This window comes from Hermetia illucens, chromosome 6, assembly GCF_905115235.1.
Source record: "Hermetia illucens chromosome 6, iHerIll2.2.curated.20191125, whole genome shotgun sequence".
In the NCBI taxonomy this organism is placed as follows: Eukaryota; Metazoa; Arthropoda; class Insecta; order Diptera; family Stratiomyidae; genus Hermetia; species Hermetia illucens.
Genome location: NC_051854.1, coordinates 27,714,948 through 27,742,824, shown reverse-complemented (window position 1 = coordinate 27,742,824; position 27,877 = coordinate 27,714,948). Strand labels below are relative to the sequence as shown.

Genomic DNA, 27,877 nt, shown 5'->3' with positions numbered 1-27,877 from the left:
CTGTTTTTTTCACGTACTACCGCTGCGCTCATCTCATTAGTCGAGCCACTAATAAAACTATAAAAAAATCCCACGGGGCTACGATGCAATTTCAAGGAGATTCTCGAGGTCTTAACAGCCGAATTAGTTTTTGGAACGACACTGTGGTTGGCAGGAGAGTGGTTCGCAGACGTTAAGACGAGTAAATGTTATCCCCAAATTTTCTTGAAAAGGATTAGGAGGATGAGGAAGCTTCGCCCGATACCAACAGCATATCATTCGCATAGAGCAACGTTTATCCATAAGGACCTTCGTTTATCGCATCATCGATCGATTATCGTTAGTGGTCTCCACCAATGACAAGAACGACGAGGTTGAAGTCAGCGTATCTTGTAAAGGATATCGAAAATTCGCTAATATTATCAACACCACAACATATCGAGTCTCGGAGGTAAACGATGAATTATTGGACTTGTTCACCACTCAAACGGGTTCAACGATTCAACAGCCTCCAGATACTTCGAAATGCAAGACATTAAAGTTAGTCTCTTGGGCACCTCGAGATTCGATCACCCCTGTCGGTTTACTTATCGAAATGTGTAGTTTTAGACAATCTTTTAATTGATTGTTGGAAGGGTGCTAACACACCACCCACCATCAGTTGTTGTTAAACGAATTGTTGTCGTGGTTTTCTTTATCCTCAACATGAACCTTCAAAATTATACTGATGCTTTTATTATTTTCAGGGTAATTATATATATATGATGTGATTCCGTTCCATTTTTTTACCGATTTTCAATTAACTTTCGCCCTACTTTACAGATTTTTTATTTTATGGTTCTTTAAAGATCCCATGTTCATAAAAACAATTGTTGTAATTGGTTGGATGTACTTAAAAGCACTTTATCTTTTTCAGCCCAAAATATCTTAATTAAAAAAAACAGAAAAGAGGCCTCCCTGCAAATATTGAAGGCATCCCTTTTTTGAAATTTTCATCAAATGATAAATTTGATTAATTTTGAAAGAGGGAAGGTCCAAAAACCTCTTGATATATTTTTTAATTTCCAAAATATTTTTTCTCACTTTTTTTTCTGAAGAGAAAATATAAAAACAAAGTCAATTTTTGATCAAAAGGCACTTTTGAAATTTTGCATTGTTTTTGATTTTTGATTGCATCTTCGGTGCGACAACAAACCAACGATTTTTTGGTAAAATTCAAAAAAATGGCCGACGAACAACAGCGACGTCGAGAAGAATGCGAACGAAAGGCCCGCCGTGGCGAGATGGATCCTCGTCTGGAATTTACTTTCCAGCTGTTGATGGATGGGACCGGTTTGCCACGGCATCAAATTATGGATCATATTTTCGAAGGAGATATGGTAAATAATTTATTAGGATTTATTTCTTTTGTATTTAGGGCTTACATCATATTCATTTACATCCTTAATTTCAAACAGTTAATTTTTTTCTTCAAAGACATTTTGAAATCTTTTTGAATATAATCTAAGAAAGGAGAGGAATAACACTCACACAAGAAGTTAATAGAATTTTTGCACCTAAAATAAGACTGTGCCTTTCTCCCCCTTTTAACCTTTCTTTAAAAATATTTTCAATCCAGCTGGATGAAATCAATCAACTGTTTCTCCCCAACATGAGAAACAAATTGCTTTGGTTCTACCAAGAAGTTGATGAACCGGAGCCGACCCCACCGCCTGATGTGAATAAACCAGGACCGTCGCGTGGCGGTGTTTCGACTGTTTCAAAAACGCCACAAGGTAAATGAAAATTACTGACATTTTTCTATAAATTTGCCGTAAAAGTAGCTGTTTTGCTTCTCAGCCATGTATTTGGTCCTTTCATCTCTCGCATTTTGTTGTAGGAGTTTCGCCGACGGGACCGAATGTTAAGCACAAATTATTTCTGACGGACGGTTGGACCTGTGCCTTCACGGGCGTCTGTATCTATATGTTTCGCATTAATAATTCTAAGCAGCTCCCTGAGGAAGGATTCCAGAAAGATCTGTAAGTCTTGTCTAGTTTTCTTTCGAATTCTTATTATTTCATAAGGTAGATGGGGAGTGCAGGAATAGTTGCTTGGTATCGATGGTTTCCTACTGTTCCGATACTTACAAACAAATTTGATATATTATTCCTTTTTCGCTTCGAAGAATTGGTGACAAATGAGAAAATTGCTTCAAGTTTTTGAATGAATATTGTAGGTTGGTATGAAAATCGAAATTATTTTGAATTGTTTTCCTTAACTATTGAGGGGATCCTTCTTCTATTTGATCAGAACGCACCGAGTTTATATTCGGCTTAATGGGATTGAAAATTATTATCGGCTAAGTTAACAAGTTATTTAAAGTTAAAGACTAAGTCAAAGATGAAGGATTTGTTTGAATCTTCTACGTTGTATTGGATTGAATAAGAAAAAAATTGATTTTTTTTTCAGAGTGAGGACTTGGGGTTTGAGTCAGGGTTTTTTTGGTGATAAACACGCCCATATTAGCAAGATTATTGAATAATAGGAATTTCGAAATTGAGTAGGTTCGCTCAGAATATCTTCTTCTTTTTCACAAGGCTACATCCCGTTCCGAGCCTTGGCTTCAATATTAGTCTCGAATTGTCACGGTCCAGTGACTGCGTCCTTAAATTTTTTACACCTAATAAAATTTCGTCGTCATTGTCGGGTGCATCAGCCATATTTTTCCCGGTTTCCAACTGTCCTCCTTCCGTTAATGTTCTCCTTCAATACCCTTTTGCGTATTCCCGGGTCGTTATAGATGAACACTCCAATGGGGTTCACGTAATCGTATGATGGTTAAAGAACAAACAATTGTCATCAGTGTAGTCGTGTTGTTTGACGAAAGAGATCATAGTCCATTGAACCCCTCCAAGTCTTCCGAACAAGGCAGCATGAAAATGTCAACGACAACAATACATATAAGGCTACCCAATATCCTTTTGTGGGGTATAACGCGTCAACTACACCTACGTGGCATCACTCACGGTTTACTGAAATGGACTTCCCGAGATGATCCGTACTGTTCTGCAGCAAGTGCTATTGGGGCGACCCACCTTGTTCATCTTGGGAAAATTGGTTCCACTGCTTGGTGTAGCCAACAATGCAATTGTCGCCCCTCCTTAGTGTGTGACCTATTAACTGCCACTTCCGCCTTCCGATCATATCGCGAACGGGTAACCAACCTGCGCGCCAGCCAAGTTCTGCGTTTGTAGGTAGTATCAGGCCAGCATACTACGATATAACACCGAAGACAGGTGTTGAAGAAGGCTTCGAGCTTTTGAGTAACAGTGGGGTTCACTTTCCATGTTCTACCGCTATATAGCAACATAGAAAGAACACTAGCTCAGAATAGGTCCAACTTGATCTTGGTGCTGTGGTAACTGCATTTTCAGATTTGAAGCAGGTCAGCGAAGGCGGATCTAGTGCTGTTAATGCGTCAGGAAATATCCAGTTCGGGTCCACTGTTGGCAGAAACCACGCTTCCTAGATATACGATATATAGCAGTATAGCAGATTTATGTGGATTCCTTTCACTTTTGCTCTTACCAATCTATAGCCTGAATGCGTCATTATTTTTTGGAAGGCTTGTTCTTCGCAAGCCAATAGCGCTGCTTGGTCCGCTAAGTCTTTGACCTAAATGCCACCACTTTCTTTCTCTTTAGCCGTTGTTCCGTTTACAATCGGAGTCGGCCCGTAGTGATCGGTTGAACCATTCTGCGCTGTCAAAGGCCTGATCAGGATGCAGTCGCGAAGCTTTTGAGTTCCTACCCAGGGTATGCAGCCACTGGCCTAAACAAGCCGGGCTTTTGGTCGTTTACCATTGAGTTTGATGTTCAGACCAATTAATTAAATGACCATACCACCGAAGAGAAGTTCCACGATGCAACTCCGGATATCCTCATTTCAGATGTGATGAAACCGTGTCACGCTACTACGGACGGACGACATTGCGATAAATTTTAGATTTGAGACGATCGTTGATACGATGATAATAAAAAATACCAGTTGTGGAACGCCACTTCATCCAGGTTGCGTTAATGCGTCAAACAATTTCACAATGCATTTTTCCATTGCCTGATAACAGCGATCCGAGATATTTAAATCGCTCAGTACTGGGCAGATTACTGCCACTGACAGTAATAATGGCCGCTTCAAGGATATCTGTCGACAAAACCTCAGTTTTATTCCGATCCAATCTGATACCGTGTTCTATGAGGCGATCGTTCCATTTTTGGACAAGTTGCTCGAGATCTTTTTTACTATTAGATGCCAGGAAAATATAATCTGCATAAAGTAGTGTATAGGGCGCTGGATGTTGGAAGCCCTGTGTGATAGTGTCCATAAAAATAATAAAGGGGACCCAAATACCGCCATCCGCAGCCGAAAAAATCTATGTGTGATGCCACGACCGTCTGGTTTTGGATAAAATCCGGCTTAATAGGTTGCGGTTGGCGAGTCACCTAATCCGTATGGTTGAGGATGATCCAGCCCGGAAAATCTATAAGGGCAATATCTATGGTAGAAAAAGAAGACTAGGCAGATCCTGCTTGAGATCGAACGATGGCGTAGGTCACGCCAGATAGCTTTTAGGGATGTCTGAAGTTCCTTATTAAGGCAGGCCTAGACCGGTACTGGTTGTTGCGCCGCTGATGATGAAATGCCACCATCGATATGGCTCACTAATTATAACCACATTGATGTCTTTCTTGCGGATGGTTTGTCCCTTTGTATATCGAACAATTCGGGTCAGTTCCACAGCCCTTGCTGACATGGGCCGCCGCTTAGCATCTCCTGCATTGCTGCTTTGAGTTGATGCGTGCCGTCGCAATGCGACCGCCGTCAAGGTATTTAAAACATCATTTCGCTTCCACCTGCTCCCTAAGAAGACACATAAGTCTGTTCTTACTCACCCTCGTGCCAACAGTTTGACTGTTGCTTCTACTCGTAGGTTGATTGTTTTTCCAAAGTCTCGCGAACCTGCTCTTTCATGGTGATCTGATCTGTATATTTGCAGATTATAAAGATCTCCGGTTTGCTAGTCCTTGAATCGACTTCTTGTTCTAAGGACTTTCGATTGTGATTCAAGAATTACTCCACGGTTTTACCTTTCGAGCTGGTGAGTTCTGGGTATGCCTTCACTTTTCTGAGGATGTCAGTGTATGACCCTTCAACACGTCTGGAGATGATGATCATCTCAGGTCTTATTTTCCTTCGATCTTTCCTTTTCCGCGGTGCAACCTTTCTACACACTTTTATATCCTTCTTGTGAAATCCACTCATTTTCTCGTGAATTGCGGTTACCTAAGCCTCGCCGGCAACTTCAGCCGCCTTCTTCACTTATTTTGGGAATTTTTCAGGTTTTTCCTCTCTCGTTATTTTCATTCTACCTCTTGTCGTCCGTCAACCAGATGCCTCTTATCATGGCCATTATATTCTTTGGAATATTCCATTATTCCTTGATGAATTCACAAAGCTCCATGATCTTGCTGCCTAACACGATACAGGCAGCTCCCGATTGGTCGCTGCATCTTACATCGTAGATTTATTTTACATTACATGGAGATATAAAAATCAGAAGAATCATCCAATCTGAACCGGTGCAGGTACTTTTTCCAACTACCATGCTTTGACAGTAATTGTGTCAGGTTGGAAGTTACTCTTATCGTGTCGTCGTTAAATTTATTTCTCAATACGAGAAGTCAGTGTGTGGGTTCAGTGTCCCCTCTGCTGGTCATCCCACCGTTGTCACTTTTCCAGTCAGCCCGCCTTGTTGCCGTTCGGTATTCTCTGCATCCTTTCCAGGTAGATCCATTCCTCTTTTCTCGAAAAAACAGCGTGCCTCACTTGCCGCTATGTGGTCAAATTCCAGATATTTAAGACATCGCTTGAGGGATACCTGCTATATGAGTCGGCATACGATTTAACCTATTTTTGCTTGACCTGCCGCCAGCATTTTGAACGCTGCTGATAGTTTCAGTTTGCGTGGCTTCTTACTCCCTCCTGAGTCCTATGATTGCAGAGTCTTGCAAAACGAGTGATCCGAATAGTTTTCCTAGGGTCTCCATCAATGTCTTCACATTGAATCACATTTTTCTGCTTCTTGATATTACTCTAAGAACGTTCCCACCTTGCCGAGGAAATTTTCAGCCGTCTTACCCGGAGACCACTTCAGCTTCAACATCAAATTTCTTTTTGGGAACTTCTGATTTATCTGACGCTATTTCCAAGGTCAATTCTTCCTGAGTATGCCGTATCACCTTTTTTCGCAGATGATGATCAACTTGGGCCGTAATTTTCTTTTGCGTGAAGCGCCAAACTTGGTTTGTGCTTCCTAGGTTCCTTTACTTTCCCTGAGTATATATCAGTGCTCCGGTGAGAGGCCTTTTTGCCTTTTAGTATCCAGCGATGGTCCAAAAGAATCGTTTGCTCTCTCTTTCGTTTTTGAGTTTATTGCCTTTTTGGATTTTTCGGGGGCGTTACTTGTGTTGCCTGAGCGACATTTGCTCTCTTCGAGGTATTTTTATCCTTTTCACTGTTTCACGGAATGCAAATTGCCCTGACCACGTTTTCAATTGCCTTGTATACATCTTGTTTGTCCGTTATGAATTCGGAAAACCCTATTATTTTTTTTTGAGTTTCCCTGATGTTCATCTTTCACCAATGTTGGCTTCGGGGGAGATCGTAGGACCGTCGAGTTTCCCCAGAACGGCTTCAGCATTAATTCCTACCACCACTATGACCTGATTAATATCGAGCCTACGAAAAATGTTTCCGTGTCACTGGAACGGGTGTTCCCAGGAGTGATGTACTCGTTTTAAACACCTCTTTCTCTAGAACGCGGTATCAAATGCAACGGTGGCTAAGTAAGGAACCACCGAGGTATTGTTGTGCTCGCCCGAGCACTCGCACTGGTGTTCCGATCCTCTGCATCGTAAGTTTAAATCTTTCGTTTTTTCCTCTACATTGGCTTCTGTTCTGGGTGTCCTTCCCATTGCCATTTTTGATAATTACTGGGTGTTTTTTTCCCACCTACTCGATGGACGTGTGTATGAATATGACTAAGCACGCGTCCCGCCATATTTGTGGGAACATAAATGTGTTTGTTCATACCCATCTGCCGAGTATTCCCTTATACGCAAGAAAGGACTCGTCCGATGGGAGATCCGGCAACTGTGCATTTACTTACTGTCTGCCTGTCTGTCGGTCTATCTGTCTGTTGGACATACTTCATATATTCTTCTCAAAAATGGTTACTATTATTAATTCGAAATTTGGTTGAAATTTGGGAACTGTGAACATCCCACAAACATAGTATAAAAGGGGTGTACATTTGCTTTAGCCGAATATAGTTATGTTGAGGATTAAATGAAGGATCTCGATTTGTATTTTTCAAATCTACCCTCAATTGATTTTATGCCAAAGGAGGGAGTGCAGGGGCTGATCACTTTTTTTCGCCGACTCATTTTCAGAAACTTTTCAATCGAAAAATTTGAAAAATCACACGCGCAAGTAAGGTTAATAATGGTGTATTCCTATAAATTTATAGAAATTGACTAGAAACCCCCCTGAAGTTTTTATACCTGAAGCGCTAAGCTTATAGTTTTCGACCTGCAGGTGGTTAAAAGAAAGAGTTCGGCGTGTAATTTTCCGATTTATCGATTTTGTTAAGTCGGAAAACCAAAAGTACAGTTTTCTTGCTGACTAATGAGTGCCTAGCAAGAAAAGAATCGATTGAAAATAATATCATTATGAGTGGACTCCATTCACTTCGAATATCCGTGATTTCTCCTTTCCGAATAAGGATTTCCCTCGTTATAATAGGATAAATGTATTTCTAATACTTTCCTGCTGCTGTTTCAAAATCCTGAAACGTTTCTTTTTCCATCTTATTGTTCCTGTTTGCAGCAAATGGATGGAATTCCTGATGAGCAGTGGAATTTATATAGTGCCGTGTTTAATCTGACATGGAACGTGCAGAAAACTTCGCACACCTTTAGGGATACTTTGCCATAAAGCACCTACTTTTGAAATAATTTTCCGATAAGTTGTCACAATTTGGATGCTGAGCAGCGATGATATTAGAGATGAATATTGAAAGACGATGTACGGAATTGTAAGTGAGATTAGGGAGAAGTGTGGAAAGGATTTATATGGCTGTAGTGCAAATGTGCGTATTCACTCTTCCGTTGACATAAAAATTGCGGCTCTGAAAGCTTCCCTCTGTCTAGACTTTAAACATGAAGCTGGATATGGATATTCGCCTGAAATCATGACTGGCTTCGGAACTTTTTTGAAGGTGAATCTAGGATGCTGTGAAGATAATAAATATATCTAGCGATACCGTACTTTTACTTTCAGATGGTTGTAAACGAAACCCGCGGGTGTATACAAACTTCAAAACTTTGAAACATACATCATCCACGGAATCCGTGGCTCAGTTCATATTCCTGCATTACGTACCATCCTTCTACCTTATGTGGTTTCTTGTTCCTCCGCAAACCTGGTTGTGTGTGTAGTTCATATAAAAGTTGCAGTTTTTGCCAGTAATTCATAAAATAATATGATGATTTAGGGAGGTGATTCTACATAAATGGTTGCTACTTTAATCATGAACATCCATATATTGTACAGAAGAGCAAAGGAGCATGGCATGAGCATTTTTCAAGAAGTAAAGAATTTCAGGAATCTTTTTTGACATCAAATTGATAATCGTCGTTTGAAACATCACGAAATTCTAGCTCTTCTAAATTCTTCTACAAGAATCTTGTGTCTTTCCATCTTCTAATGTGTCACGTCCATCAAACACTTCTGTTTACATTTTAAAGAGTAAAGTTTAATACTTAGGATGATTGCATCTATTATTAATCTTGTAACAAAGAAAGGTCTCGCACTATCGGATTGAAAAGTATAGCCTAACTGACTAAAGAATGACCATATGGTTGAATTTTGGTGGAATAGTTAAAGAAGTGAGAACCTAGCCCTGGTAACATTCGAAATCACGTCCCCTAGGTAAATAATTGCACTCATTTATTAATCCACATTATCACTGTAAGATCCCCCAAATCCTGATGATAAAGACTAAGCGACCCAATAGAAAATAACAACTGGTCGGGTTCGGGAAATGTTTTTAATTTTCACGTCCTTGTTCCGCTGATATAATTTGAGGGATACACTAAAAAACCAGAGTGATAACTCTTGGTAACAACTCTTAAGGCTGTTCTTCTGTAGACCACCCTCAATTTATGTGCATTGCCTAAAACATGAAGCCCTTTTTTCTAAACTGGGGGTTACACAAGATAAAAGTCACCACCCTGGGTATGAGCAGCTTGTAAGTACGCTGCGGCCCTCCTATATTCGGCATCATTCTTGCTAGAGCTTTACTCGTGGTGGATGCTTTTCTACAAGTATGATCTATGTGTTGCCTAAAATTGAGTCGGCGTAACCCATCACCGCTTCCTCTGGAACCTGAAGGTTAAGTACATCATTGTATATGATGTTCCACAGTGTGGGATACCCACACAGACAACGTACTCCTTGTGTCCATCATCGGTGTCATACCAGAACCTTTTTTCTTTCAAGTTGTTATCGGCAATAACAGCGCAAAAGGTGAGAGTACCAATTGTTGCCAGGGACTTTCGTATAAAGTTTCAACTGTTCTGTAGATTATTCGCTCTAACATTTTCTTTATAGTGTCCAGAAGACATATGAGCTTACGTCACATGATATGGCGATGCATTGTGCTACATGGAGAGCTTTATCCGCTACCTTGATTAGGTTGGTCTAGCCGCACTTTCTTGAGGGTTTGCTCGTCTAATGGTTTGGTATGTCATCCTGATGTCTCGGCTCGAGGTGTGCTGCTTCCCTGTTATGTGACTCTTTCCATAGCTCGAAGATAATTGCTCGGTGATCGCTTTGGGTGCCAGGTCATACAACGCTGCAGGGCTGACAAAGGTGAGTTCTACGATTGAGGCAAACCCCCCTTTTTGAAAGGCATTTACGTTACCATCTTTGGCCAGAACTGCATTTAACTCTGCAAAATCCTCTGACAGAGTTCAGTCCTTTGCATTGTTCTTTCTGCTTCCCCACTTGAGAGACCACACACAAAAATCGTCCTTCGGACTCCATCCCGTTGCGCCGACAAGAAAGTTGTCTAACATTTCTTCAAATTCAGACAATGTGAGACTGGGTAGGGAGTAGCTGATTTGCACGTACACACCACTTATTTTCGCCCACATTTTGACCAACTAACTCTTTTACCAATCCGGCAAAATGTCGGTGTTACCATCTATTCTTTCCTGTTGCACACATTGGCAATATGGTCTTTCTCCTTATAGCTTCTGCGTCGCGCCCTCTGGTCGATCATTGCGCCTAAATACTTGAGCACAGGCTATGAATCTATTTTCTGTGTCCCAACTTTGATCTTCATAGACGTACTCATCCTTTGCTTAGTGATAAGTACTATTTCCGTCTTATGCTCTGCGAACAATAGACCTGCATTCTCCAGTCGTAATGTCGTAAACTTTTTCATTGGCGTAAATCTCCATTTCTTCGAGGAGGCGTACAACAACGGTCAGCCGAATGTCGTTCCCAAAGTTAATGGTTGTTGCACCGGTGGGAAGATCTAACGTCAGCACTCCGTTATATATAATTATCCACAAGGGATCTGAATTGCTGCACAGAAGCCTACCAATTAAGAAGTCGCAATAGTGCGCACCCGGTACTTCGGCCCTCCCAATTTATTTAGTATTTGTCCTCTTTCGAGATCGGCTTTAGCTATATTAGCTATCAGGTTAACTGCATCGGTCGTAGACCTTTTCTTTCGAAATCCCAATTGGTTCTCAGTGAGACCACCTTCCTTTTCGGCAATCGGAACTAATATGATATGATTATTCGTTCAAATAATTTGTCAGTATTATTTAGAAAGCATATTGATCTGTAGAATGAAGGTTCATTCTGAGGTTTATCTGGCTTGGGAATGAGAATCGTTAACAAATTGGCATCTACCACCGACCCCATTTCCTTTCCTCGGAAACTGTTGACGCATCCAGTGTTTGCTAGAACAAGATTCAGACGAGAAAGAACTTCAAACAATACACGTCCTCTTTCGGCGGCTGAAACAGCTGTACATATTGTCACGAAATTTGATGAGAACGTATTGTCCGGAATTCTTTTCAAACTGGCGCCATTTTCTGTTGAGTTTAGGGGAGCTGTGTACATGCGAGGGGGGGGGGGGGGAGTGCACATTTTTTCACTGAATATGATCGTGTGGAATATCAAAAAAAGGGCTCAATTAATATTTTTACAAACCGGTTCTATTTTTAAGGAGAGAGGCTCAAAATGTCAGGCCCAGAAAGTGAAACAGGTCTCGTTCTCAGAACCTATCCAACCGAAAAATCTGAAATGTGTGTAAAACAAAACCTTATCAAAATCGGTTTACTGTCTGTCTGTCTGTCTGTCACACGCATTTTTCTCAGAAACGGTCATACCTATTGATACCTTATTTGGTGGGTTGGAGGGAACTGTGAACGCCCACGCATACAGTGGGTTTCATCGTTCTACTTTGAATTAAGTGCTTGTTTTTGTTTTGTTTTTAAAATCATTTTTATTTTTAAGAAATAGGTAACAATAGTATATAGATTGGAAAAATGAACAATAAAAGACAATCTTTTAAAATAACAAAAATAACTTAAATCTAATGGCCACTGTGGGCTCTCAAAGTTTTCGAATAACAATTTACAGGCAGAGAAGAGAAACAGTAAGAAATAAAAATCTAATTTTACAATAAGTTGTTGGGAAATGGTCAAAAACCTGAAAGAATTCACTTGGCCTTAGTGGCAAATAAAGAAATATAAAAGTAATAATAAATATTTGATCGCTTCAAAAGATACTTTTAACTTAAATTATTGTTCTTAAAACTATCATAATTATATATTTTATATTATATATTTTTTCTTTTTTTTTACAATAACATCCATACAAAAAACAAAGAATAATAGCGTATGTATTTATAAGTTACAACTGGAGACAAAATCAGCACCCGTTCAATATGTACATATTTACAAAGCCCCACCAAGAAACAAATGGCAGAACTGAGCACGGCACCGCTAACCGGCATCCCGCAGCCACCAGTACCAAGATTTCTCTTTTTCATCCCGCTTAATATCAATTGCTCTCGCTCTGGAGTATCTCCAGTCGAATCCCCGAGCCCCCACTGTCAAATTCGGGGGGTATTCTATCCTTTTGTCCGTGGCCCGTCTATGTATATGATACATAACCGGATCACCGGCAGAATTAAGAATTGAACCATTCCTGTCAAGATACACGAACGCTTCGGGAGGAATGAAGCCTGTCGTGAGAGTTTTTTCGAAATACCCATCATTTGGGTAGAACGGCTGCGAAACCCAAGGGTTCTCACCATGCGAAGCAGATCGTACTATATGATTCCGAATCAATCTGACGATAACTGTGTCGATTCTTGGCACAGCAGCAGCTGCATACATCACTTCATTAGTTATATAGTGCTCATAGTTTGACGCAGCAGTATTATTAAGCCCCGTGCAAGCGCGCAGACATTTCCTTTCAAAGATCCTTATTTTCTCCATTTGGCTAGCACTCAAATTAAACCAGATAGCACACCCGTTGGTGAGCACCGGTCTAACCAAAGTAAGATAACAAATAATCTTAACCTTCCGGCTAAGATGTGGAGCATAAAAGAGTCTTCGAAGAGACATGAATGCTTGCGAGCGCTTTCTAGCGCGACTTTAACGTGCTCGTTAAAATGGAGACGCTCGTCAAGACGCACACCCAGGTATCTAACGCACTTCTTATGAGGAATGCGCTCAGAACTATCCTCGTTAGCGACAATGTGGAAATCTCTCCAATTCCTTTTCAAGTTCCTATTGGCATACGCCAAGGAATTTCGAAACAGAATCGTTTCACACTTTTGCGCATTGATTTTCATCCGCCAACTGTTCGTGAAGAACTTAATATCATTGAACATTTTCTGAAGTTCAACTTGCACCTCAGTTACCTTCTTGTGCGCCGTGTAGGCTATCAGATCGTCAGCAAAGGCAACCAACGACCTTTTAGGAGATTTATTAAAATCGAAAGAATTGAGCAATTCGCCGGCAAATACCGCAAAAAGTGTAGGCGCAGTCACTGTCCCTTGCTGTAATCCATTCAGAACATGAAATTCTCTGCTAGTAGTGAGATTTCCGTCCGTAATGACAAAGCACTTGCCATACAGCATACTACACATCATCGCTACGAGGTGACTGGGAAACTCATTCTTCAGGAGCCTGAAAATCAGTCCATCCAACCAGACGGTATCAAAGACTTTCTCCATGTCTATAAGGCAAGCGCCTACGCACTCACCATTGTTAATCCGCCAGCAAATATCAGACGTTACCTTCGTTATTGCATGTATTGTCGAATGTCCAGATCGAAATCCGAAATGCGCGTTCGGCAATAATTCCTTCTTCTTTATATGCCCGTTCAAAGCTTTCAATACCAAAACCCCAAACACCTTGCTGATGTTAGGCAGCAAACTGATTGGGCGGTAGCTTTGAGGGCTGGATGAATCCTTCCCTCTCTTTAAAATCGGGAATACTCGGGCTTTCTTCCATTGTCCTGGAAAGAAGGAATTGTTCAATAAATTATTGAACAAAATGCAGTAATTACGAATGCCAATGTCTGGTAAATGCCTGAGGACCACGTTGGGAATACCATCCATACCGGATGATCTCTTATTGTTTACTCTTCTGAATATGGAAGTTAACTCTACACATGAGACAAAGTAATCAAGCAGATTATCACTCGGTATGAGATCAGCCTGCAACGCAGAGCTAAATTGGAGAACTGTGGTGCCGTTCAGGCTATATTTGAAATTGTGGACATCTCGTTCTACATTTTCCGAAAGTCGCGTTGGCTCTAAGTCCGTTCTGGGCCGATGCACCGATTCAAAGTGCTCCCCTATCAGTTCAAGTTTCAGAGCATCATCCATCACAATGTAATTGCCTTGCGCATCAGCAGTTACACTATTTGTGTCTATACCTGAGTCAATAAGGTTATTCGTGACTTCTTCCGGAATAACGTATTTATCTTAGTAAACATGGAATCTGGATCGCTTGGTGAAATACCCTTTAACTTCTCCCGCCATTGGAAGTTCACTTCATTTACGTAATGTTGACGGATAAGATCCCGCGCGATCTTTAGAAGTGATTTGAACTCAACCAATATGGGATGATGATAGTCCCCATATCTCCGATAGATTTTGTTGACGCGAGTGAGCAGAAGGCTTTTCACTTTTTTCAACCGTTTTACGGCTGCAGTTTCATATTCTTCCATATTATTGCGAGGTTTAATCTTAGGGACGACTTGTTCAATTGTTTCCAGCGTCAAGTTCTCTAGCTTGAGAAGATACTGAAGTATTTCCTCGTTGCTCAAGTTCCTGTCACCTGGTGCAATTGTACTATCGTTTTCCCCATCAAGAGGTGGGCATTCCTCTCGATATCCCCGAATAAACCTCTCTTGGAATTTCTTCCAATTTGTTTGTTTAAAGTTCAGCCTGTGGACGCCACTGTCCATCGGCAGAAGGCGAACTCTTCGTCCATCAAACAGAACTTCAATAAGAATAGCGTTATGGTCGCTATCGTAAGGAAGAGTCTGTAGTTTCCGTTGAGGATTCCTAAAATTAAAATTCAAGCGCGCGTCAGCAATGCACAAATCCAGATAGGAATTTGCCCTGGGCCAGGTTGGACTCTCTGACCCATATAATTCGCATTTATACTCTATCTGGTATTGCTCTATCCAAGTTTTGAGGAATACCCCTCTGGGATTGTTTGTGGCGTTTAGCCACGAGGTATGCTTAGCATTCAAGTCGCCAGCTATGATATAGTAATTATGCAGCCTATTCAGTTCGAGTATCGTAAACAGAAAATGGAATTCCTCCTTGAACTTGGTTCGGTTGTTTCCCATTGCATAGACTGACAGAATGTATAAATTCCCTCCTCTAGGCAGTGAAAAAAGAATACATGAGACTTCGATACACTCAAAGCTTTCAAATTCAGGCCTATTAATATGCTTGAAACGATAATGGCGACCCACAAGTATTCCGGTATCACCTCCCCCATCACAATTTCGTCTATCGTTCCTTACGAATTCAAAATCCTTGAATGTTATCGAATGCCTCGGATTGAGGTGGGTTTCTGAAATCAAGACTATGTCAGGCTGTTGTCTGGCAGCGAAATCAAGGAGCTCCGCTCTTCGATGGATTCCTACGATGGAATTCACATTAATCGCGATGATCCGGAGACCATCCAGTGGTACCGCTGTGACTGCAGACCTAGCAGCGGGCATGCTGTTTGTGCAAATATTCTGTTATGCTATTTATTTTTGTATTGTGTACGTGTAGCGTATGCTGCATGTTTTCACACATGGTTAGTATTTTATTGAGGATAGTGTTCATCCTGCCACTTGCATCTTGTTAGGGCTTCTTAGCTCCCCCTTGTCGAACTACTTCTGCAAATGGGATCCCCGAGACGATTGGTGCCGAAGGGACGGTACCGTCCAACGCCGCTGACACCTTCGTTCTTTGGGCCGATCTCGGTGCCTGCTGCCTTGTGATCTTAACATTGCGGTATGCAGGACATCTACGGTACGAAGCCGGATGCCCTCCGCTTCCGCAGTTAACACAGAAAGTTTTTTCCTTGCCATCTGCTTCAGTCAGCGAACATTCAGTTGCGGTATGGTCTTTCCCGCACTTTACACATCGTAAGGTCATTTGACAGTTCACTGCTGAGTGACCTTAGCGCTGGCATCTTCGACACTGGACTATTTCGCCCCTTAGCAGGCGCTCAAAACGAATGGCTAGGTAATTAAGCGACCTGATGCCGATCAGATCGCTTCCCCGGCTCTCCGGGCTTATCTGCACGAGGAAGTGCGGCAGGATTCGTTTTTCCAAAACGGATCTCCTCATACTAAACCGTGACACTGAGAGGAACTTGACCTCAGTTCCCGTCTCCCGGAGCATTTTGAGCACCTCATCGGGCTCTTCCTCCGCATCCAAGCCTTTCAGAAGGAAGGTTTGCACCTTCTCTTCCTTTGGAGTGTAGGTGAAGTGAGGAGCCTTCACTCGCTCGAGGACCTCCCGTGCTTTTTTGTAATCTGCAATTTTATTACATTTGACTTGGGCTCTCTCGGCCCCCGTCTTTTTAATAACAAAATTTGAGAGCCCCGCGCTCCTATTAAGTAGAGTGGCTAAATATCTACCACCTAATTTATAAACATTAATGGGGGGCACCCTTTCCCCCTTTTCTTTATTTCGGGTGCTACTTGTATCCCCAGTCGGACCATTTTTTAAATTTTCACTCGTACTTGCATTATTTTTTACATTATTTAACATTTTTTCTTGTGTTTTGTTTTTTTTCTTTAATTTTTTGGAAACATAGACTAAAAACTCACCCAATTTTCCATCTTCACTACTGCAACTTGCCTGGTTAGCATCCTCTTCTGGGACATTTTCATCGCCACCGTTGTCGCTGACTCTCGTATCGTCTGCTTTATTGCTCTCTATGTCCTCCATACGGACAGATTCGCTGTCGAGAACTTGTTCGCCCTCAAGGCAGCCCGGTTCCTCCATGACTGCAAAAGTAGTCGAAGATAGCTTAACCTTTTTTCTGGCTACCTTTGGAGACGGCGGGCCTGCCTCCCCAGCCATTAGCTGCTCTGTAAGCTTTCCATTTTTTTTTATCAATATTGTCATTTGCTTTTTCAAATCTTCGAGTGTCTTCGCCAGCTCGCCATTTCTTCTTTCAAGATTGCCTATCCTCACTTTGGCTATTTCCAAGTCTGGATCCTCCTCGTTGCGGACTCCACGACTGATCCGAGTGCCCCTAGGCCTTATGGTGGGGGGCCGGTCTGGTCCGCCACCCGCCGGCGGTTCGTCGCTCATTCCCGCCAAGCAAAAAAAAACGAATTTTTTCTCAAAACTTTTTAAGGAAAAGTAACTTAGATAACAACTCAAAAGTAAATTATAATAGTTTCAATTAAGTTTTAAATTATATATTATTAATTAAGTAATATAAATATGTTTTTATATTCTTGATAAAAGTTAATTTAATTTCAATTTTAAATTATTTTTATTAATAATAGAATTAAGTTCACTGCAAATTTTTTTTCACCGTATATATTCACGTGGGATATCAGATGAAAGGTCTGGTTTAGAAGTTTTCAAAGCTATTCTCAATTCTGACATCTAATTCACAAGGGGGGAGGGCGAACCGATAATCAAAACATACCCAATCAACCGGAAAAGAAGAAAGAATTGAAATACCCTCATACCAATATCTATTCAAATAAAGTTAGATATTGTATGTTACTATGATCACTATACAAAACCGCCCTTAAGTTCATCTTATTATATAATCATGATATTTTGCAGTAACGTATTATATAAAGCATAACCCTATCAAGTTTGGTGGTATTACATAGAAAGTTATAATAGGTCAAAGTTGCCGCATCAGTCCAAATTTTAAGATTTTGAATGTCGATAGCACACGAAAGTGAATATTCTGACATAATATCGTACATGCATATACATTACGTGCTAGACACTACTGGGACAAATGTCCACCAAAATATTTTTATATAGGAAATACATACCTGAAGAGTCCTGCTTCTGGTTTCCCGACTTCATAATCAACGGCGAAACAACCGGTATCTGGTCTAAGCCTGCCTTAATAAGGAACTCCAGACATCCCAGTTTTGCGCCGAACTCCACCAATTCCTGCTGCTTTTATCTAGCCTCGCACATTGGTCAGGGTTAGCCTAGTCAGTCTTATCAACTTCGTCGGGATCCCGAATTCTCCCAAGCCCGTGTATAGTTTTACCCTGGTTATGCTATCATAGGCGGCTTTAAAGTCCATGAATAGATGGCGCAACTGTTGTCCATATTCCATCAGTTTTTCCATCGCTTGCGCAGAGAGAAAATCTGATCTATTGCTGATTTGTCTGGAGTGAAGCCTCTTTGGTATGGCCCAATAATGTTCTGGGAGTATTGGGCTATACGATCTAGCAAGATAGAGGAGAATATCTTATAGATGGTACTCAGCAAGGTGATAGCTCTATAATTGCTGCACTGTGTGATACGAGTATCTCTGTTTTTATGGATGAGAGAGATAATGCCTCTTTGAGTACAAGTTGATGAGCCACTTGGTGTAATTGGTCGCCTCCATATTTAACCAATTCGGCTGTAATTCCATCGGCTCCTGAAGACTTATGATTTTTAAGCCGATGAATTGCACGGACTGTTTCTCTATATTTGGTGGTGGCAGTATATGTCCGCAGTTTCCAATTGGCGGGACCTCCAACTCGCCGATATTCTGGTTGTTCAGTAGTTCATCAAAGTGTTCAATCCATCGCTCCAATTTGCCACTTCGATCAACACGTGTCAATTTGGTTGAAAGTGGTCCCGTCTGAAGAGGCCCACTTTTGTTTGTGGACCGCTTTCCACGCAAAGCAGGTATTTCCAACAACCATTTCGTGTGGCACTGCTAATTGGATAATCCGCAGTCCGTTATCATTTGTATTTTGGTGTAAGCTATGGGAGCCAACGTATCCTCTGAATACGGGCTCCGTCCCTACTTGGCTTCACATTTGCTAATAATTTTGAAGTCCTAATGTGAAGCATGTCAATACAGTACATTCCAGATTAAATTATATGTATAAGTAGCTCTTTAAAAAATAGAGGGCAATTGAATTTTTAACCATGTACACACGGAAGTGACATGCACTTATCGTTTCTCACCCAGGAAAACACAAAACCTTTTGTACCTGAAGCCTCTAGGTTTCGGTTTCCCGATTTGTTTAGAATCTCCGCTTACGACAGATTGCCCGATGCTGTATAATTTCCTCTGAGTGATTCGGATCTGTGATTTCTTTCGCCTTTTTGTTTTTGATTCATCCACCAATTTCCCTCCCCTTGGATTTCGCTTCGATTGCTGAGACATTTGGGGCACAAGTATTTTCTCTTCTGAACATTTAATTCGATTTTTCGGAATTGCTAGTGTGTCCTTTTTCATTTTGGCTGCTTGCTACGGATCTCCGCCTTTATCTCATGCTATTTTGTTTGGTGGCAGGTCGAAGACATCACGGTTAGGTGTTAATTGGGTGGCTTGTGAGACTGTTGGGACGGCAGTTTTGGCTTTTATTTAGGATTTCTTTCCTTCTCCCGCGTCTTATTACAAAGAACCTTAATGACTCCAACTATGATTTTTGATAGCTTGGCGCACCTTGTGCTTGTTCCAGATACATTCAGACAGCTCAAATATTTTCATTCCAGGCTACATATTACTATATTTTCAAATTTTACTATCGAACCCCCTTAACTTCAGCATAAGATTACAAACTTTCGGTAAAACTTAAACCATAGCAGAGGGCCTAATATTGACAAGTTTGATGAGAAATATCCTGTTATTAACACGATTATAGCACGTCAAAGTTGTCTATTTCTTGTGAATTTACTGTATCTTGTAGCTTAGGAAGTCAGTTACACATTGAATTGAATAGTCTCACATATTAAGTTCGTATACATAAAAATGGAATCGTTGTGCAACGAAATATTCTACATATGAAATACATAAAATTTTCCCTATCTGGAGGGCCGAGCTTCCGGTTTCCGACTTGTTACTTCTTTGAGTAGTGAATCCTTTGCCACTGAAAATGGAACAACTTTTTATTTTCCGCAATCTCCATTTTTCGTCTCCATTTCCTTGTCGTTAGATCCCTTTTCATTTTGGTCTTACGTAGATATATACATATGTATACATATAACCATACTTACGTATTACGAGAAAGTTGTATTTCTTGAATAATTCATCTGTTACTTCGGTAGTGTTTATGAGTTAAGCAGACCAACAAATAGGGAAATAATTCTCTCCAAACTTTCTTTTGATTCCCACATTTACACGCCAGTGTGAAAACAATGCGTTTTTCCCAAGATCTGATCCAATTTTGAGAAAATTTCATGATGGACTTGGACAAAGTCGTTGCACAGTTAAGAATCTGGATACTATTGTGTTGTTATTTATATTATTTAAGCACTTATGCTTGTGCACAAATATTCAAGGTTTTTCTAAAAAGAAAGTTGCGAAGTTCTTAGTGTGGGTGGTAAGGACAAAGTTTTTAATCACTTAGACTTTGGACTTTGGTATCTGTTTTGAAAAGTATAATGGCAATCTTAGAAGTAAACAGAAAGATGTCGATCCTCTTTATTTACGTTTCGTATCTACTACATGAGAATGTGGTATGACATAAACCAGCGCATTCCAACATTCCAATTCTACAGAATATCGATCCTATTTATCTGCAAGTGCTTTAAATCGGTAGCATTCATTTTGTTGGAAAAGCTTTAAAACTCTGAGTAATGACATTCCAAAGTCTGTTCAAATAAAATTTATAATGTGCTTTTCTGATTATGGCAATCAACTTTAGATCCTGTTCATCCAAGGTTTGGTACATTAGGAAACCACTAGACTCTCTGCACCGTCTCTTAAGTAGCTGCTCTGTCTACGCGATGTTTTCTTACCTTCCATTTCTTGCTACTTTGAAGATTAATTGAGAAAGGATTCTGTTTGGGAGTAGTTCGACAGACTTCCTAGTCAGAGTAAATGAACGACTAACTAAATGAAATCTGAACCTGATCAAAATAAGTGAGGAGAACAATGTCTCAAACTACCAGAGTGTGCCATAGAGGAAAAAATCCGGTGAGGCAGCAATATATGTATGTGCCCGGTAACCAGGGTAATTTTTTGCACTTCTTGTAGTTGGTATCAAATGGTCTTTAATTTTAAAAGAGAAATATAAAAGTAGCGAAATTATGGCACGGTTTAGGACTGTCTTAAGTAAGATATAGCGTTAAGCTAAATTGTTTTAAGCAGGTTTTGCGAATGTATACTGGAATTATTCGAACATTGCGTCCCTTTTACCTTCTTTGGTGGAAAAAAAATTTTGTACGATAGTGGGTTGGAGTTAGAGTAGACTATGAAGATAGGATTAGGCTTACTTTCAAAGCCATAGCTTCGTAGATTCAAAGAAAAAAAGTGCGTGTGCCTCGGGAAGGCCTTGGAGGAGCTGAGGCGCATTTCACCTTTGAAAGGTTTGCTCTGCATTGCACAACCCGAAAGTCATCCGCGTGAACTCGAAGAGTCCAAAGGGCGTGCATATTGCCGTCTTTGGAATGTCTTCTGGAGCTAAAGGGATTTGGTGGTACGCCTTGGCTAAATCCAATGTCTAGATGATGCGCAAAGTCGTGGATGAGAGGAATAGGATATCGGTCAGGAACAGTCTGTGTGTTTAGCCTTCTATAATCCCCACAGGGGCGTCATTCGCTGTTTGGCTTAGGGATCATATGGAGTGGGGGAGATCAACAGCTGTCTGAAGGTCTGCAGATACCCTGTTGGATAAGTTGCTCAAATTCTTTCCGCGCAGTAGCCAGCTTCAGGGGTGGTAGAGGACGCACTTTTAAGAAGATAGGGGAATCAGTGGTGTTAATGTGGTGCTGCACATTGTGCTTCACTGGTTTAGAGAGACTACATTCAGCGGTAATCTGGCTGAACTTTTGGAGAGACAGTAACGTTCTCCAAAAGTACGAGAGTCAGTAATATCCTCCAAAAGTACGACGAATTAAGGTTGGTTGTGCAGTATATAAGGAACCTGTTCTGCAAGTCCACCAGCAACCCATAGTGACACAAGAAGTCTGCGCCTAAAATGGGGAGCTGACATCCGCCAGGATGAATCGCTAATCGCCAAGACTCACGTCCACGCCTGTACCCGTAGGTGTTAATGCGCGAGGAATTTGCCGCCGCAAATTTTAAGGGTTGCGGGAATAGCCGGTAGTGCCGGGGTACGGGAAGAACTGAAACCTCCGCACCAGTATCAACCAGATAACTACGCTTACTGAGAGGGTCATAAATCGTTAGGCGACTTGGCGCTGCGTTCTGGGTGGTCGTCGACAGAACCTCTCGCGGTTTTTTTATGGTAGGCGCGAATTTACACTGGAGCGAGGTACCAACAAATGCTTGGGTCTGTAGATTGTCCTGACAATTCTCCCTGTGAAGTAGTCCTGCTCTTTTCAATCGGCCTCGTGACAAGTTGCGTTTTTTCTTAATGAACTGGGTATCGCTTCGCCACCTATTAATCATGGAGTGCTCTTGGTTCTAACCACAAGATTCGAATGTATTCCAATTGAAGGGCGGCGTTATTAGCATTACGTAGCAATACCATATCCACTCAGCTAGCGTGAAGCTGCCACTAGTTATCGCAGAAACTTGGCCGATTGAACGAAATTTTCTTGATATAGGTGAAGGGCACCGGAAAATTGTTGGAAATAAGAAGGTTGACAGACTGGCCGGCAAAGCGTCCGACATCGCAATGGTGGGACCATAGTCACCATTTGTTGTTACACCATCCACAGTCGAGGCTGCCTTGAAGGTTGAAATCATAGTGAAAGAACCCGCAGCCTCTTATGCGGTATTATTAATGTTCCTGGAGAAGGACATGAAAACCTTGATAGGGAATTTTTTGTTCCATGATGATATTCTTCGCTGCTTACTTAAGTTCCAGGTTTTTAAAGAGCTCCCTTGAACCAACGCCCTCGACATTATAGAAGATGCCAAAATCGATGAGCTTTTCCCAAATGTTCAGCTTTCTGAGGTGTTGTCGATATTTTAGAGAGTCACGCATTCCATGTGAACATAATTTTTCCCAAGTTGTTTGTAGCGGCGCTGTTCCCTACCGGGCTGTTTATGTTGAGGAACATCGACAATTGTGATGCTGTTTACCCACTCTCAAAAATGTCCGTGGGTTTCCGAGTACCTGCGGGCTAAGTGTAATCTTTTTCTCGTCCTCTTAGAATTCTTGGTGTCCTTCTAACAGCAATTTTGCCCGCGCTGAAAGAAGTTAGTCAGTTTAGTTTAGTGGGGGGGGAGCAGCAGCTCCGAGCACTCAGGCCATTGTTAGGCCCATTGTACTATTCCCGTAAGTTGCCTATTCAATGGCTTCTATCGAATCTGAGAACATTCTCCAGAGGCAGAGAGTGTGTAGATCCTTTATTGAAGAAAACCTTAGCAAGGTGTCTTCGTCTGAGATCTCATATCCCCACATTTGCTGTACATAGTACATACCACCACCTCAATCTTTTCCATATGGTAGTTTAGGAGCAGTGTTCCGTTAACAGCCCTACTAGGGTTTTCATGTTCCACTTCTTAAGAGACAAAAAAATGCTGCTCTAGCGATCCCAGGCTCTTTCACAAGGATTTTCGCCTGCCGACAAGAAACCAAATTTCTCCACTCGGCTGCGTTAATCCTTGCAATTTTACCCTTCAGAATTGACTTGACACTGGATGGCCGGATTCCAAAAGCTGGTTCTGACCCCACCATTGTGGATCCAGATGCTCAGCGATGTTAGAATGTCCCGGCATCCACATCAGGAATGTTTCGTTCAGTCGGCCAAGTTTCAGCAGCTCCTGATGGCAACTCCACGCTAACTGACTTGATATGTCGTTGCTGTTTAGTGCTGATAACGCCGCCCGACTCTCAATTCCAGCATTTATGGTGAGCGTTGACGTCACATATTGGATAGCTCCGATGAATGTTCCACTGGGTACAACCAGTCCCCAGTTCCCGTCTTCTGCGTCATAGGGGGAAATATGCAGGGCACGATAGTATCTCTTTATCTCCCTGTTGACTTTTTATGGTTAGGTTAGCCGATGTGGCGTCGCCATCACTTAGGTCAAATTTGCTTTGAAGTCTTTTGAGACTACCATACAGGAGCGGTGTCGATCACTTCCATTAGCGTACAACAGGTCAGCATGTTGGAAGTTTAAGCCCCTGACTACTCCACCAAGAACCCACGGTTCTTGTATGAGGTATTGTCGAAAGAGGTGCAGAAAGAAAGTGCATGCGCTGATTTGGGACTCATCTATTAGGAGATCTGGTCATTCCTCAGAGGTTTGTCTGCATATTTGTCTACTACTTGCACATTTTTCGAATATGGTTGCCTGTATTGACATGAAACTTGTTGGGCGTAGGTAGGACCCGCAGTGAACGCCGCAATTTTATATTTTGCTTTTTCAAGTATTCGTTCTCTAATTAACACATCCCCCAGCATCTGATTCGTAGGCCGACTCATCTTTCGAGATTTGGTCAGAATAAATACATCTCACATAGCGAGGTGGTGGATGCTGCAAAAATCCACACCCCCCCTTTTATCGTTACCATTGCCAGGGTCTCGTTTCGTCATCGCATGTGTGAGCAAGCTGTTATTCGAACTCACCTTTGCAATCAGATCATCCATTACCAACGATTCATCCATGCAACCTTTAGGAAGCCTCTTCTGAACCACATATAATTCTTCATAGAAAGCATCCTTCTCAACTAGATCAGAAATCTTCGTTGGTGCATAACTTCGTGCAATTACGATGGTACCTAACCTGTATCGGAATGTTGCAGTCCAAATCCTTTCTGAACTCGCCTTGAGGTTGTGGTCAGAAACAGGCCAACATTGGATATGAAAGAAGGGGAGCAGTATTCTCCTAATTCCCAAGATCTCACTTTGGTTAGGCCCAGCTTATGTCGCTAAATTTCCTGCTCGAATTGGAGAAAGCGAACATTCTGGGAACCCTCGAAACAGTTGTCGACATGCATGGACATGCATTCCTGAAACCGATCGTTAAACGTCTTGGATAGCAAAAACTCGCAGCTATGAAGTTAGCCCATATCCGAGTTGTTATCGATGTTTCGGTAGAAGTAAAGTTTTAAAATTTACAGGTTGCTAGCCCACAAATTTATTTCCCTTTTAGTCACCTTTTACAACAAGCAGGGAATACTTTTAGTGTATTGTTTAATTCTAACTCACAGGATGCCTTCTCGAAATTAATGAAGAGCAAGGTAAGCCGAGATCCCAATTCCGAACTCTGTTCCAAAATGATCCAAAAGCATTGGCGAACTCAGTTCAAAAGAAACCAGAGCAGAACCTGGCCTGCTTTCTGTCGAAATGTTCTCTAAAGCATTTCAGGATAATTTTAGGCAATCTTTGCGGTAACACGCATATATCCCTCCAAACGTCATACTTGACGATCATCCCCGTCTTCTATTAGAATTTGGAAAGATTTCAGAATGCCATGATTAACAGAGGAGCAGATAAAGCAGTTCTGCACAAACTGCAGGGGTTGTGGTGAATAGTTCTACAGGGAGACTTCTCAATAGCCTTATGTCGGTTGAGCAAATTAATAGTTGAGATAATCTTCCTCTTGTCTGGAGGAATAGTCTATATCCGCATGGTAAGGAAATCATTTCATCCACATCCACGTTTGAGAACACTCGAGTCTTTGAGAGTGAACGTAGAACGCGATTCTCCACAACGACTATTTTAGGTCCGTTATCTGGAACTTGATGATGGATGAACTCTGTTCGACAGTTGAATGTGTCGCTTACGCAGATAATCTTCTTATTCTTGTTCAGGGCAACATAAGGTTCAAGCTTCAACAGAGAGGTACATACGAATTGTAAAAACGTGGTCTTAAAACACCGGTGTCTCAGTTTCAATGGAGAACAGTATTACGATGCTAATTGGGAGGCAATCTTCGTCGGTTGCCAGTAGCTCATTGGTAGATATCTAACGTAGTAGAGAAGGGTTAAGCACTTTGGGACTTCCATCAACGAGCGCCAGATGCGTTTGAAGAAGCATATATGAAGTGGTGGTAATAAGGTATGAATGACGTCTAAGTACGAGGGTTGCTAGTTCCATATATAGGGGACTATTTGTTGCATTTGCTGCATATAACATTTTTTTCAGGGCTCACCTATGAGTACTTCCGATATGGTTTTATCGGAGTGAGCGTTGCCTTGAACTTTTGGGCTGAGATCAGTTACCTTTTGACTGAACATAATGACGTCAATCAGTTTTTGTTTTCACAAAACTTGACTTCAAGTCCGAGTTTTTTTTCCATGGAGGCAGACCCTAGCTATAGCATGATATGCGGCGGACAGCTATCAATTTCTCCTGTTTGATGTTGATCTATAATGTCCTATGTGTTGTATTGGAAAGATTCGGCTGACATCCTTGCGTTGAGTTGATTCCATTCACGCTATTTAGGAGTATCGACATGACGTACCCGAGGAGGATGAATTTTTAGTCTGCAAGGGGCTCATCTGAAGGGCTTTTTGCTTCAAAGTCTTCCTAGATGTTATCTAGTGCTATTTGAATCGGACTTTCTGAGACCATATTTTCCAAAAGAACTCTTGAAAGATATGTTTTCGGCCTGGTTGTTTACGGCTTTATGGCGTGTGGTTATGTTAATATCCCTCCCAGAGCTACAAAGAGAAGAGCTGCATGTTATGTGTTGGGGCCGTACCCCTCAATTATGTTCGATGGGCCTGTGTTCGCTAGTATGATTGGTAAGCCTTTCATTTAGTATAAATTTTCGCCGTGCACTAAAAACAGGGTTGAAAAGTAAATTAGCCTTCAAAGAGTGCCGTGAATTTATAATTTTCCGTATGCAGTGATGTTGAACCCTCTGGAGCCTCATGACACCAGTAAGATTAAATCGAGTTCTTCTGTTTTTAAAGCTTATCGCTCTGGCAGTAAGACATCGCCCAGGGTTGCATGGGGGATGCATTGATTTTTGTTTACGAGCTTTGAGTAAAGCGTGAAATCACCATTGACAATTACCCCTTGCTTTTAGCATAGTATGGTGGTCCCAAGCCCAGTTAAAGGGGAGGATTTGAAGCACCGTACTTTGTACTATCCTCAGTAAAACAAAAAAAAAATGTTGAGATCAGGGAAAGAGAAAAAAAAAATATAGTTGGAGTTATTCCACTATGCTAAATTTTAACTGATCTCTCTTGGTGACAAATCCCGCGACAGGCCGACCAAGAAAATTCATCCAATGTTATTAGAAACACCATAATCGGATCGAGTAAGAAGCCTCGGAAAAATCCTACGGTCTAGCTCAGTTGACGCGGCAGGACGGGCCCCTGTCCTGTCGAGAAATGCGCAAGGGCTTTTGATGCATGGACGGCGTCAGGACGTAAGTAAGTTAGTATGAACAAAAGCAAAACAAATACGTGTCTGCACGCTAAATGTTGGTACCCTAACTGGAAAGGCCGAGGAACTCGCAAGAGCCCTTCGGAAAAGGCGCATTGATATCTGTGCTCTGCAAGAAACCCGATGGTCTGGTACGAGAAGCTGGACATAGAACGCGAACGCGGTAAAAATGGACATAGACTTCTCTATTTTGGTGGCTCATACACTCAATATGGTGTTGGCATTGCCGAAGAGAGGGTTTCCGTGATGCCATTGCAGAAGTCGAATGATTTGATGATCGGCTCATGAAGCTGACCATTATATCAGCTGATCCCACTATACACTTCTTCACCACCTACGCACCACAGACAGGTCGACCTGTAGCCGAGAAAGATGCCTTCTGGCAACTTCTCGATGAAAAGACTTGTCACGTGCCTGCTGACGACTATGTCATCATTGCCGGCGACCTTAATGGTCATGTGGGAAAGGGAAAGGAGGTTCGGAGCGCTCAATGAGGGTGGCGAGCGTATAATCGATTTTGCGGACATGACCTTGTACTTATGAATACATGGTTCATCAAACGATTGTTCCATTTTCCTATATTTTATATTGGGAACAGTAAAATGCCAATCGACTATTTTCATATAAGACGCCGACATTTTACCACTGTCACTGATTGCAAAGTCGTTCCCTATGAGACCATCGCACTTCAACATCGGCCGAACGCACTGGCCCGCGGCGCATTCAATGGTGGCTATTTCGTGAGAAGAAAGCAGAAATGATCTCATTTAC

At 41.7% G+C, this 27,877-nt stretch overlaps 1 protein-coding gene across 2 annotated transcripts in view; it reads left to right on the top strand.

The window, feature by feature from the left end:
• Window positions 1-1,084: 1,084 nt before the first annotated feature.
• LOC119660242 (dynein heavy chain 5, axonemal) overlaps window positions 1,085-27,877 on the top strand; it is a 207,522-nt gene continuing 180,729 nt past the window's right edge. For both annotated transcript variants that reach the window (XM_038068695.1, XM_038068696.1), the window contains exons 1-3: window positions 1,085-1,358; window positions 1,598-1,754; window positions 1,859-2,000. In XM_038068695.1, the coding sequence (XP_037924623.1) occupies window positions 1,203-1,358; window positions 1,598-1,754; window positions 1,859-2,000 (455 nt within the window). In that variant the 5' untranslated portion in view covers window positions 1,085-1,202. The remainder of the gene's footprint in view (window positions 1,359-1,597; window positions 1,755-1,858; window positions 2,001-27,877) is intronic.